Source organism: Centrocercus urophasianus, unplaced genomic scaffold, assembly GCF_019232065.1.
Source record: "Centrocercus urophasianus isolate 14NV4802_14NV808 unplaced genomic scaffold, USGS_Curo_1.0 seq_10, whole genome shotgun sequence".
Classification (NCBI taxonomy): domain Eukaryota; kingdom Metazoa; phylum Chordata; class Aves; order Galliformes; family Phasianidae; genus Centrocercus; species Centrocercus urophasianus.
Window position 1 is genome coordinate 56456114 of NW_024884142.1, and position 13363 is coordinate 56469476.

Genomic DNA, 13363 nt, shown 5'->3' on the forward strand with positions numbered 1-13363 from the left:
TATCTTGCTTGCACACAAAGAAAAGGGAATTTGTTTCATAATACAGTAAATAATAACAGAATTAAACACTCTGCATAGAGTATAAACTGCCTGTTCTCACATACTCATTGTTTTAAAGCATTCTTCTGGATAATTCTGAAAGTTCAGAGACTGAAGACATAGATAGCCTGTTCACATTCCTATTTGTATTTTCAGAACAGGATGTTGGGAGATAAAGAAGAAAACACCACCCAGACAGAATGTAAACTCACATGTGCTATTACCATTGGCACAATGTTCAGCTTCCCTCAAAATCTGAAAAAAGCAGGGAGATTACACCACCTTCTGGACAAAACTTTTAAAGCCAGATACACAACTGTTTGCTTGCACATACTGGATGGGAATCTGCCACCAAAGCATTATACAGCTAGCTATTTCCTGAGGCTAATTTCATATTTTACTTTCACACACAGTTCAGAACTTTCCTTTTCTACTGAAAACTTCCACACAGCGTGACTGTTCTTGAGACTTGCTCCCTAAATAATTTTAGGGAAAGCAGAAAGCTGTTTTACAGGGAAAGGCAAAAGAAGACTCTGAAGATTTCAAGTTTTCCCAAGTTCTGTTTTAAGAAAACAAGAGATGCAAAGAAATGATCCAAGGAATTTGAGAACTTAAATTTGATCTCATCTCATCTGTTCTTCCTCTCACATCAAGAGCAAAGTGTTTGTAGGTGAGAGAAAATTGTGCATTTATGCACAAGAGATGAGAGAATTTCTACTTTTCTTTCCACTCGGCATTGCCAGCTCTGTCCTCTCCAGCAAATATGGTTCATTAGAAGTAGGCAAAATTTAGAAGCTGCAGATCGCTTGTTCTATTTTTCTCGTAATTTAGTCTCATTTTGTACTGAACAAAGGCAGAATATAAGATGATGGCTGTTCAGAGATACTGCACAAGAAGCACTGGCTCCTTCCATAAGATTTCTTTCAATCTTTCTCCACTTTCTGACTATCAGCTAGGCCATGGAAGTGAGGTATAACCTGCAAAAATGAACAGGTCTGACCAGTTATTTTTCCTTCAGTTGTGCTTCTGAGAGTAAGGAGAGATTCTGCACGTAAAGTTATTCCGTAGCTATTTCAGGCCAAAGAAATACTTTCAAATTCTGAAGTAAAGTTAATCCAAGGTTATGCAATTGGACCCTGTCTGCTCCAATGCGGGCAGAAAAAAAAAAAGGCAGGCAGAACAGCGAGCAACTTTTAGCATGATAGCAAAGAAACGTAACAAACAAAGTTACCTATCTATCTATCTATTTCACTGTCCTCCCCTACTTTTGATGTCTTGTCAAAAGCTGTTGTCGCTTTCAAGCTAGAAGATGTTTACTACTTTGGGCAAGATAACCACTACAAGAACAGCTTGATTTGACATCAACATTAACAAGATACCTAATATCAAGGAGAGTAGAAAAGGAAAAAGAAGTAGGAAGCCTGCAGCACTGAAGAATGCTACAAGATTAAAAGATTCCATTCTAAGCTTCAGCACAACAAAAGCTTTCACAGTGTTGCATACTGTTATAAAACACACGTCAAAATATTCAGCAACTGGATTTCCTCAGGGCAACATTTTATTAATGCAATGGAGGAAATTATTCTTCTCATGTCCTCAGACACTAAAATTCCTACCTTCACAGTCTCCTCTTGTCAGCTTATGCAAAACATAATGGAATACATCACAGGTGTCACCAACGAATGCACTTAAGTCACATTACATTTAACAGCTATCTCTGCCATTATACACGGGCAGACAGCTGCACTTACACTTCTTTGCTGCAATACTCTGCTACCTATCTGATCAATAGAGTCACAGTTTTACCGATCCTTTACTTCAGAACAATAGCTGTGAAGCATATTGGACAGTAAAAAGGCTCTGGGCTTTGTTTTCTTGCTTGGAGGACAATGAGCAAGAAATTTTTAATAAATGTTCTTAACTGCTGTCAGATGAGAAATTCTGCAGCTGGCAAAAAGGAGACAAAAGACATTTTAATAAGGTTTGCTTAGTTAAAACAAAAAAATAGACATGAGAAAAAGAAAGCCTTGGTATTTCCAACATATTTAGGTACTATTATTTGTAGTATCTCCAGTCTACACTGAGGGCTCCTGACAATAGGAAGTTTGCATGGATGAGAGCTGTAGTGAGCTGGTGCCCACCCAAAGCAACTGTAATAAGGAGAAGGGTCCGAACTTCGGAAGAAAGAAGGGACTTAACCCCAAACTCCCACACTGTCTCTTGAATGCTTTACAAGTGCAACTACAGAAGTATCCAAAGGTCACCCTGTGCAGCACTCATGGTTTTATGGACTTGAGTACATCCAGTATTTTACTACCTACAGTAGTTCTTTTAAATTTTCTTTATTTTTTAATTTTCTTTATTTTTTTTAGAGTATGATATTGGTGAGATAGCAACCACCAATTTTCTATTTTACTTTACTTTGCATATAATCCACGAAAGCAGTATTGGATGGAAACTGCCTTTCTTCAACTATTTTCTTTTTTGAAGCAGATTTGTAAATCCAAATGTTTAAATGTGTCTCATCTATAACAAGTGGGCTCTAGTACAGAGAGTCACTAGCCTGTGAGTGACTGCAAGGACCTCCTATACATCGTCCTCTACTGAATTTTTTCTCCTCTGAGCATGTTCATCTGATAAAAAAGTAAGTTCTGGAAAACTTATCCATACAAAGAGAAGAAAGACTGCCAGAACAGTACCTCAGACAAAGCAGCCTGATTTATCTGCTGCTTTGTGGGGTCACCATGCAGCTGGTGGATACAATATTGCTCCAGCACTTCATGATGCAACAGCAGAGGGTGTTGCAGATCAGGTCTAAGGTGCACTGAAAAGAACTAAGTAGCCTTTCTTACATAGTGCTTGGATTCTTTTTTTTTTTTTTTTTTTTTTTTTTTTTTGACTGATTCTGTTAAGTCTTTTTAAGCATTTGCACCAACTCCGAAATATTCTGAAAATAATAATGATTTAAAATAAAGATCTTTGCATGTATGAAAAAAGCAGAGTTAACACAAAGATGCTGCTTCTATTCTATTTCTCAGTCTTACTCAGTGAATGGTAAAAAAGAATTCAACTTTAATCCACATGAGGAATACTGAAGGAAAGGGATGAATCTTCATACAGTATTGGTCTCATGCATGAAAGCCCAGAGAAGAGGAAACTGCTGCCCTGAAATGTGGGATCAAATCTCCCAGAGATACTGCAGTATGCACAGAGAGAAAATAGATTCTCCAGCACTTATTCATTCAGGGAGACTGCTTATTTCACATTTCACAATTTCAATGGCACCCTAGTGAAAAATTAAGCCCCAGCGAGCTGTTTTTAGCTTCCCAAAATGGAAGAGAAGTGAAAATCTACACTGCATAGAACAGCTGAAAAACCGTATATATTCCCATAGAAAAATCTGCTGACTCTGGAAAGCATCCTTCTGTTGATTCTCTACCTCCTTCTGGCCTAGCATCTGTACAGAAGAAATGCAAGGAAGACTTCCACATGCTAAAAATATAGGTCTTCTTATTTTAAAATTCACAAAGAAAAGAGAATGCCATTCCTTCTCTTTAATATTTCTACATTGCTTAATACAAAACTTTCAAAGATGCATCCCAGAAGGAGGGACTGGGCGACAGTCCTGAAGTCTTCCATTTTTTCAAAACAACTGATTACTATTACAGCTGCTCTCAATTAAAAGCCAGTGATAAGCTTCATGCATTACAAACAAAATTCAGTGTTTGAGGCATATGTTTTTAATATACAAATTAGTACAAAACATACCTTTCGGTGCCTGTAGACATTTCAATTGACATGAATGCAACAGTCACCGTACAAGAAGCAACTTTTACCCCTTCTTGGTTCATACCACATTAACAGCCCAATCAAATGCAAGCAGCAGACCAGTTCTGCCAAAATGATATGCATAGCTCCACAGAAGCACCTTATTTCTTGATTTAAGCATAGGATACAAAACTGTTCTCTAGAGAGGCAGAACACAAAATAAGCAGTGGAAGGAATGGACTGAACACAACAAGAGAACGCCTTCAGATTGATGCTGGGGTGGAAGTTAAGATGCTGATTAAGTGCTTCTGTTTTCATTTCTCTACTGAAGTTCACTGAACTCTTTATTTCTGACTGTGCTTTCTACTCAGTGTACTGTAGGTATACATTATTATTTGTACTTCACCTAATTTCTGATTAAGTGAAGAATTATTTCACCATAGTTGGTTAAAATCACAGCAACTCAGTCAAGGTTGAAGGCAAATAAATATTTTGCTATTTAAGCACGCCCAGTGTTCAGCTCCCCAACACGTTTCTTCCAGGTTTCCTTATGTAGATATTGCTGACATTTTGAGAGTTGACACTTGTTTGAGAGCTGAACATGTCAGAATTAAAAGAAAAAGCCACTCCAGAGATAATTGTGAGGCTTTGGGACATGTGGCAAGATTACTGAAGCACTAAGTGATTGCCTGGGAATGAAAACCACTCGATGACATTAAAATAAATGTAGAATACATACCCTACCCCATCAATCAAGTCTGCTCTCTAAAAGGAATATACATCTCTTCACTGACTACATAATAAAGAAAAATTTACCTTTCAGTGATCCTCCAGATTTTGCCAACATTTGTGTGAATGTTATGTTTTGAATGGAAAAAAGTTACCTGGGTTTTTGTAGATGCTAAGAACATCCTTGAAATAATGAGGTAAGAATCTTTCTAATAAAAGCAGCACATCCTCCAACTCCTCCAGAATCCCCACAAGCAGGAAGTTTTCATTAACGTTCAGCTTTGCTCTTTCAAGGGCCCATTCACCAGGTTCCCTGTATGAAATTAAAGATGGGAGAGGAATAAAGATTAAAAAAAAAGGGGAGGAGAATGGGTGTTTAAATACACAATTACCTTAGAAACTCAAGTTAAATATGCAAATGTAAGCAAATAAAGTGAAAATACCTAAAGAAAAACACTGTTTGTAAAGATACTTAAAGACAAAAGAATGAACACATTAGAATTTGTTATAAGTGCCTAGAGAAAATATGGCTTCTGTAATAAATTTTTGGAAATATCCACAGGTCTTCCTATTATGGAGAAATGGTGGCAATCAATAAATACAATACCTTGAAGATGAATAAGGTTAATAAGGAATTTGCTGTAATCAACAAAATAAAAGCATTTCAAAACAAGAAGGTATTTAAAATTGTTCACATATTGCATAAAAGTTTACTACACTACATCAATAACATAGCAACACGTGAATGGCATCAATAGACACATCAAACATGAATAAGTTCAATTACAGTGGCAGAAGGCTACACTTTACATAATTTTAAGCATGATCCCTATTTATTACATAGGAACCTGGAGTTCCTATGACATAGATCTGGTATCTGCATCTGAGCAGAGCTATTAAGTAGGTATTAAGTTAAGGCACAGGTAAAACAAGTATGTCAGGTCACTACCAACTCAGAAGAGAAAAATCCAGATGATTACATCCAGATTTCATACATTATTCAAAAGTGAAATCAAATAAAAAGGACAATATTATGTTTGTACATTACCCTTCTTATTAAAAAATACATTCACGCATGCAGCTATCACATGCATCACCACATCGTGCTTACAATTTTCTACTGTACTTCAAATAACTATTGCCTCCGATCACCAGTTTTTGACAAAATAATGGTCAATGGATATTGCTGAGCAGACTGGGATACCTCATGTATTTATTTACCTGCATCTTGGATGCTGCCCACAGAAATAGGGTATGATATAAAATAACCTGGGATTGGAACATTCAGGGTAGTTTTCAAGGATACACACATTAATGTCCTGTGGGTGAGAAAACAGAAAACAAAGTTGGTTACTGTGTTTTCTTTATCAACAACTGTTTTTTTCATCTCATACCTTACACAGCATCTCAGAATCACAGAGTTTTGCTGAGGCCATACAAAATACCTTAGAAATAATCCACTTTCATTTTAATTCTTTTAAACTTTATTGGAAAGCTGCAGGAGAAAAAAGTGATTTCTTTCGATAAGGCCTTGCTGCAAATAACACCTTTTCATACTGGGATTAATGTGTGATTCACAGCAGGGCAAATGGATCGGCTTTCAGAATGAGGTATATAAAATATTCAAGATATTGTTTTCAGACTTTTCTCTGGGGCATATTCAAAAGAAAGAAAACGTAGATCAAATTGAGACAATTATTTTATTTATTCTGCTTCAGACGATGATTGCAATGAACAAATAAAAGCTGTAAAAACACAGCTTGCTCATGATATAAAAACATAAATCACCTTGGATTGCAATTCAGGACGTTTCTGAGATATTCAGAAATGAGCCTATCGTATAAACCCACATCGAGAAAAAAGCTTATTAGAAAGTATTTTATCATTTTCCTGATTCATCAGTCTATCAGAACTACTTATCATTTCTCAACAGATGAGGCATAACTATTGAACCCCAAGGAACTGCATCCCACTTCCCATTTTACTCAGCTCAGTGATAAACATTCCCTACAGTGGGATTGAATTCCACTATCTTTATCTAGCCTAATAGAGCCTTATTCTGCAGGCAGATTCTAATGAGACTTAAAGGGGGAAAAAAAAAAAAAAAGGCAATGTAGCAAAGACAAATGATTCACATCTTTGTAAAAGTTGTCTTACTCATGTTTCTTCCACATGTGCTTCTACAATGCAGTGGGCTTGGTAAACCAACAAATAATCAGATGCATACTTTATTGAGTAAATGAAATGGGGCAGAGATCATTTTAATGCTCATCAGACCCTCTGAGAGCCAGAACTGCTCAGCAGCATGAGAGATGCACAGAGCAACCCCTGTGGCAGTGAGTGCCCTGGGCAGTCCCAGGGCAGTGTGTGGTATGGAGTACAGAGGCATCATTGGCTTCTGACACCCTCCATGCAGAAAAGCTCTTCCCAGAACTGAAGTCCTAACTTCATTAGTTTCACATCTGGGTCCAAAAGCGTGTTAAAAGTTGAATCTCATTTCCTCCGTCTTACCCGTATGTAAATCAGGTTTTGTGGACATACCATGGGCTGAAATTAGATTACATGGTGAAGAACTATCACAGAAAACAGCATAAAAACTGCCACCTGGGATACAAGCAACCCACCTCTCCTGCTCCCCACAGTGTACTCAAGCACACTTTAAAGGGTTTGCCTTGCATACGTATTATAAGATTTACATCCAAGCAATAATTTTTAAATTCAAGGCTCTGAGTTTAAATTAATCCTTGTGAGTCACTGCAACAAACAGTATTGAGAAATTTACTGGTAGCACAGTTAATGCGCTACTTCTGTGATCTCAATAGTTCTTTCATGTTGTTTTTTAAACACAAGAGTCTTTATTGTTGCTTTTCAATACATTAAGGATGTTTATAAGAAAGATGGCAAAAAACCTTTTCATCAGAGCCTGCAGAGATAGGACAAGCAGCAATAGTTTTTAACTGGAAGAAAGTACATTTACATCACGTTAGGAAGAAATTCTTCACTCAGAGAATGGTGAATCACAGAATGGCCTGGGTTGAAAAGGACCACAATGATCATCTAGTTTCAACCCGCTGCTATGTGCAGGGTTGCCAAACACCAGACCAGGCTGCCCAGAGCCACATCCAGCCTGGCCTTGAATGCCTCCAGGGATGGGGCATCCACAACCTCCTTGGGCAACCTGTTCCAGTGTGTCACCACCCTCTGTGTGAAAATCTTCCTCCTAATATCTAACCTAAACCTCCCGTCTCAGTTTAAAACCATTCCCCCTTGTCCTATCACTATCCATCCTCATAAACAGCCATTCCCCCTTCTGTTTATATGCCCCCTTCAAATACTGGAAGGCCACAATGAGGACTCCCCAGAGCCTTCTCTTCTCTAAGCTAAACAGGCCCAGTTCCCTCAACCTTTCTTCATAGGAAAGGTGCTCCAGCCCTCAAAGTGAGACAGTTTGGGGCTGTGGGTGCCCCATCCCTGGAGGGACTCAAGGCCAGGTTGGATGGAGCCCCAGGCAGCCTGAGCTGGTGGAGGGCAGCCCTGCCCATAGCAGGGGGTGGGGTGGGCTTCAGAGTCCTTTCCAACCCAAGGCATTCTGCGATTCTATGATAATTAAAAATGACAGTTTTTTAAGATTCATTGTATTTTTATTATAGGCATTATCAGAGACATTTCAGGGATACATACTCTCCAGTTTCTATAATAGCACCTACAGAATCTGGCAATGAACTTATAATTCACAGCAAGGACATTTATTGTTTCATTGCAAGAATAATGAATACGGTGTGTCAGGAAGTAATATTTCTGAGATTAAAAAAAAAGATTGATATCCAATACAAAAATCTAACAGGTTCCACCTTCTCCTTCTGAAAGTTGTATTTGGTTAATATGGACAAATAAAACACTCATACAATAAAAAACAATGTACATTCAAAGGAAAAATGCTGCAGCTTTAACAAGTGAATAGTTTTTACTTAATCAAAAATAAATGTTTAATATTCCCTTGCAGTGTCAAGAGCTGAAGCTGCAGGACAATTGGGACAACACCAATCTAAACTACTTAACAGCACTTCCCTTCAGGTTTCACTTGTGAAAGAAATGCACAAGGACCTCGACGTAATAAAGGTTTAAGATAAAGGCCAAGTACATTTTCACGTGAATCTCCAGTTTTCCACCACATAATGGCACACTCTTCATGTTCCCAACATCAAAAGCACCAAGCTTGCCCTGTGGTCAAAAGGCTGCCCCATTTCAATATCCTTTTACTACTGCCATTGCAAAAAGCAGCGCTATTTACCCACATCTGATCTGTATTACAGCTGCTGGATGGTTCCAATTTATTCACAGCACCTGCTTTCCTTTCCTGTTTTAATGTATTCTAAATTTGTGAAACAAATCACCAGCATCCATCCATCCCCTCAGAGGAGATTTCACCGGGTGATACGTGGAATTACCATTGATATGTGATGATACGTGAAATTACCATTTTTACCAAGGGGGCTGGGGTGTGTGTGCAAAAGCAAGAACGGCTGAAGGTGAGTTACTCATCACATTACACAGACCTACACAAAGCTGCTCTTTGGCTGCTAGCTGACTTGCACCAATTCCTGCTTTTTCTGGGCACAAAACACTAAAGTGATATTATGTTATTCTAGGCACTGTTATTCTGTTATCCTAAGCCACATTCATGCTACATTTTTTCCATTAAGAGCATGTTTTCCTAGAGGGATATAGATCTTCCAGGGCAGAAAGTACTGTGAGACAAAAACTTGCAAGCTGACAGATGAACAGCTTTTTACATTTAGATCGCCAGAGGAGTATTAGAGAAAAAAATAATTCAAATACATCTGAGAAAGATACAGAAAGAAAGAAACAGAGCTACTTTGATCACACCCTTCCACAGCAAAGAAAGGGATTTTGCTTTATTCCACAGCTCCCAACCACAATCCACGCTGCTCACATCCCGCTGAGCTCTGTCTGCAGCAACACAGATGGCTCCCCAGGAACCAGCACTGGCCCTGCTGCAGCTCTGGGTTTGTCAGTAACAACAGAAACAATTTCTTTAACAACATTTTTTTTTTTTTTTTTTCTATTATTGTTACAATTTGGGCTGAAGTGGCACTTTGGTAGTGCTTACTTGTGTCTGTAACACTGCCCTTCATAAAGAAATTGTCATGTGCCCTAATACGCTAATCTGAGAACAAGACAGACCTATCAGAAATCTATCAAAGACATTTGACAATTTTTGATAAGCTAATAACAACAGAACTATTTTATTTGCTCTCATATATGTCATTAGGGAAGTCTGCTGTGCTAAAAAAAAAAAAAAAAAGGATATAAAATCTGTTCTGGAATTTTTGTGCTGTCATTAAAAGGGTAAACTTTCAAGCAGCTTATGTAGAACATACAGCAATTTACTGATCCTTAATTCATTGCAAACACTGTATCACATACTACCATATTAAAAAGGTATGATCTTAGGTTTGAGAACTGGGAGTTCTTTTTCCAATGCAAAATTTTCAACTATTGAAAAAATCAATCAATCAATCAATCAATCAATCACTTTTTGGCCAGCAGAAGGAACATGCATGTTGACAAAAAAAAAAAAAAAAAAAAGTCCTTGAGCTTCAAAACATTCTCTGCATTCTAAGTGTCTCAATCAAAAGTTACAGAAAAGTCAGATTCTGCCATGGATGTATGGCAATTCTAAGTGTCACTAACAATTTAAAATAAAGACTAACAAGCCAAATAGAATCACAGAATCAATAAGGTTGACAATAGACCACTAAGGTCACTCAGTCCAAGCGTCAGCCCACCCCCACCATGCTCACACCACGGCCCGAAGTGCCACATCTACACGGTTCTTGAACACTTCTATGGACAGTGACTCCACCACCTCCCTGGGCAGCCTGTGCCACTGCCTCATCACTCTTTCTGAGAACAATTTTTTCCTAATATCCAACCTAATACACACATGCCTGGCAAGTATTTTTCCATTAATCATCCATTAACCCAGGGGAAGCCAAAAAGTGGCCTTTCCTTCTCTGAAAGACTTTTCAATGCCTGCTGTGGTGGGGATGCTGCAGCTCCCACGGCAGAGCCAGGAGACCCTGATAGAGCCCGGTCACAGTGCAGGTTCCCTGTTTGGGTCTGAAGGCAGCAGATGTGAAGCACAGGTGTGTCATGGAGGCTACAGAGGAAGCAGGGAGCTAAATAAATACCTTTCAAGTAGAAACTCATAAGAGGAAATGAAGTAACATGATGTGGAAAACCAGTGAGTGTGCCCAGTCAATGGTGACCTCTGCTGCTCACAAGGCTGCTCTTAATACAGTGCCACAGTCAACGTCCCAGTCTAGTCCTCGTCATGGGCAGCCAAGAAAAATTTTTTTACTTTGCTGAGAGCCCCCAGAATTCTCCCAAGGCTTTTCAAACATTTTCTTACTTGTTCAGTGCTTGTAAGGAGGTCAAGCTGACCATTACATCCCTGGGATAAAGTTGCATCATACAAACTAAACACAAACACAGAAACGAAAGATAAAATAACCCGCCCCTTTCTCCAACTCCTGCCTGTGGATCTCAGGGTACCTAAGAGCAATGGGAATGAGAATGTAAACAAAATGGCTCAGAAAATGGTGCAGAAGTGTAAATATGGGAGGAAAGAAGGAAAAGCTGGGAAAAGCTTTCCTACTTTGAAAGGCTGCAGAAAGATGTACTTTGCCCTGGCTAAACTACAGAATCAAAGTGCAGTTAGAATTAAGCTTTTCAAACATGAATGTAACATATCTTACTGTAATTAATACGTCCTGACGTTATTTAGCTATGCAAGTTATCTGTTTACATACTTCTACAGAAAATAAATTACAATGCAATACATATTTTTTTTAACCCTCACTAAAAACATTTCTATGTCATCTGTTGATATTCAGTGTTTTTGCTCAACCGAACAATTGGATAATTACAGCCACACAGCAGCTGGTTGATCTGCTTGGTTCAAATTCAGGTGCTTCTTGGTGCACTTAGTCTAATGATGTTGGCAGGAGCTGCCCATGAGGTGCTGGGCATTGCCTCCTAGAGCAGTGCTGCCAGCAGAGCCAAGGCCAAGTGCCTCCTAGCCTGGGCTGTTGTGATATCAAACCCTTTGGTGGAAGGTTGCCAGTTAGCGTGGGTGGAAATAAGCCATATGGGATCTCTCTGAGACAGCTGATTGTCCTCTGGAGACCACAGCACACTCGTTTGAGCTACCTGGACACTAATAGCAGACTTCAGAGAGAGCAGCGGTACTTCAGGGAGAAGATCTCCCAGGAGATGGCAGAGCTGGCCTAGCTAACCAAAATACAGTTTTCTGTCCCCAGCTGTCCCCTTTGCATCAGCTGTGACGGCCCCTTCACACCCATGCGGGCTCAAAAGGCCAAAGAATCCCATCTCACAGAAAGGCCCCACCAATCCTCACCACAGTACAGCTGCACCATGACTGCATAGAGCACATTCCTCCTTGAGCAATACAGGTCAAATATCTTCACTCACACTGTTCATTTATCTTGGTTATTTCATTCATGTGGTCACTGCAGTGACAAGGAAACTGCCACCAGAGTGTGTGCTCGTGTCACTCAGGCACCAGCTGTCTTCTGGGCCAAAATACTGCTGACCTGGATATATCCCTCCATGTTCATACAAGCTCCTGGCAGCTGCTGGAGCTGAAGCCACACCAATCATTTTCTTCTATAGCACTAAGAGGTCCACTGGTGCCACCAGGGACTTCTCTCTTCATTCACCAGGAATTATCTCTTTCATAGTGCTACTGTGCCTTTTCCATTTGAAGACCAAGAGGCAATGTTGCTTTACCTCTGATGAACACTACAAAGTTAAGTTTTGCATTTATAAACTTGGCTTTTAGTCACAGACAATATTCCCTTCAACTCCTACACTTTGCATGTTTCTGAAGAGATGCAACTCTGAATGCTTTGTACAACTCTGAAAAGGCCACACAGACATTTTACACTTTTGCAGGTATTCAGCTTCCCTTCTTGCATGTATTTGTCAGGAGCTGAAATGTGCTTTTAAAAAGAGTCCTTAATCTCCTAAACTCCCAGGGAAGTTTAATGATCATTTCTTCCAAAAACTGCTCTTCACTTAAAGCTAAATCATGTATTTGATAAAAAGCAGCAGCAAAACCAAATAGAGAATGAAGTGAAAAAAGAGAAAAATGGAAAAAACATCCTTCTCATCACCCATACTCCTGTAAGGCATAGAGTGCTGGTGATGAAGGAGACAATACAACAGCTTACACAAGAGATCAGAGGAATACCTGTTAGAAGGTTTCAGGGATTCTGAGCAGCAGGAAGAGCAAAAGCACCCTGCAGAGCCAGCTCACCCGATTCAAGCTGCTGTCCTGCAGCCATCTTAGCGCAAAACAGAAATTGTCACAAAGTGATGCGCACTTACAAATGACTTACTGAATATATAAATACATTTTTTCCTCCAATTAATTTTTTCAGTTCCTAATTTCAGACAATCCTAACCTTTCCCTTTTTTCCAGTCCTTCAAATGCCTCCTACAACCCCACTTCTGCTTTCAAAGCATCAGCTAATCACTCCCTTTGGCAGCAGAGACTGCTCACCTACCTATCTCTCTCACCCAGACAATCACCTTTCACTCAGAAGAGCAGAAATCCAGACACCAACAAGCAGTGGTGTAACCCTGCCAGTAGTTAAGACCCACGACTGATGCCAATCCCACATCTTGCACAAAGTCCCTGGGGAGTCTATGGGACACAATGAGGACAGCTTGGAGGGTTGGACCGTGTTATGTTTTCAGCAGTATTCATTAGGCTATT

General features: G+C 39.4%; 1 protein-coding gene across 1 annotated transcript in view; it reads right to left on the reverse strand.

Annotated features, from left to right (window-relative positions):
* Positions 1 to 13363, reverse strand: part of UST (uronyl 2-sulfotransferase) — a 156738-nt gene that overhangs the window by 27944 nt on the left and 115431 nt on the right. The window contains exons 6-7 of the mRNA XM_042822417.1: positions 5758 to 5855; positions 4692 to 4849 (exon numbers count right to left, since the gene is read on the reverse strand). Coding sequence (XP_042678351.1) covers positions 4692 to 4849; positions 5758 to 5855 — 256 coding nt within the window. The remainder of the gene's footprint in view (positions 1 to 4691; positions 4850 to 5757; positions 5856 to 13363) is intronic.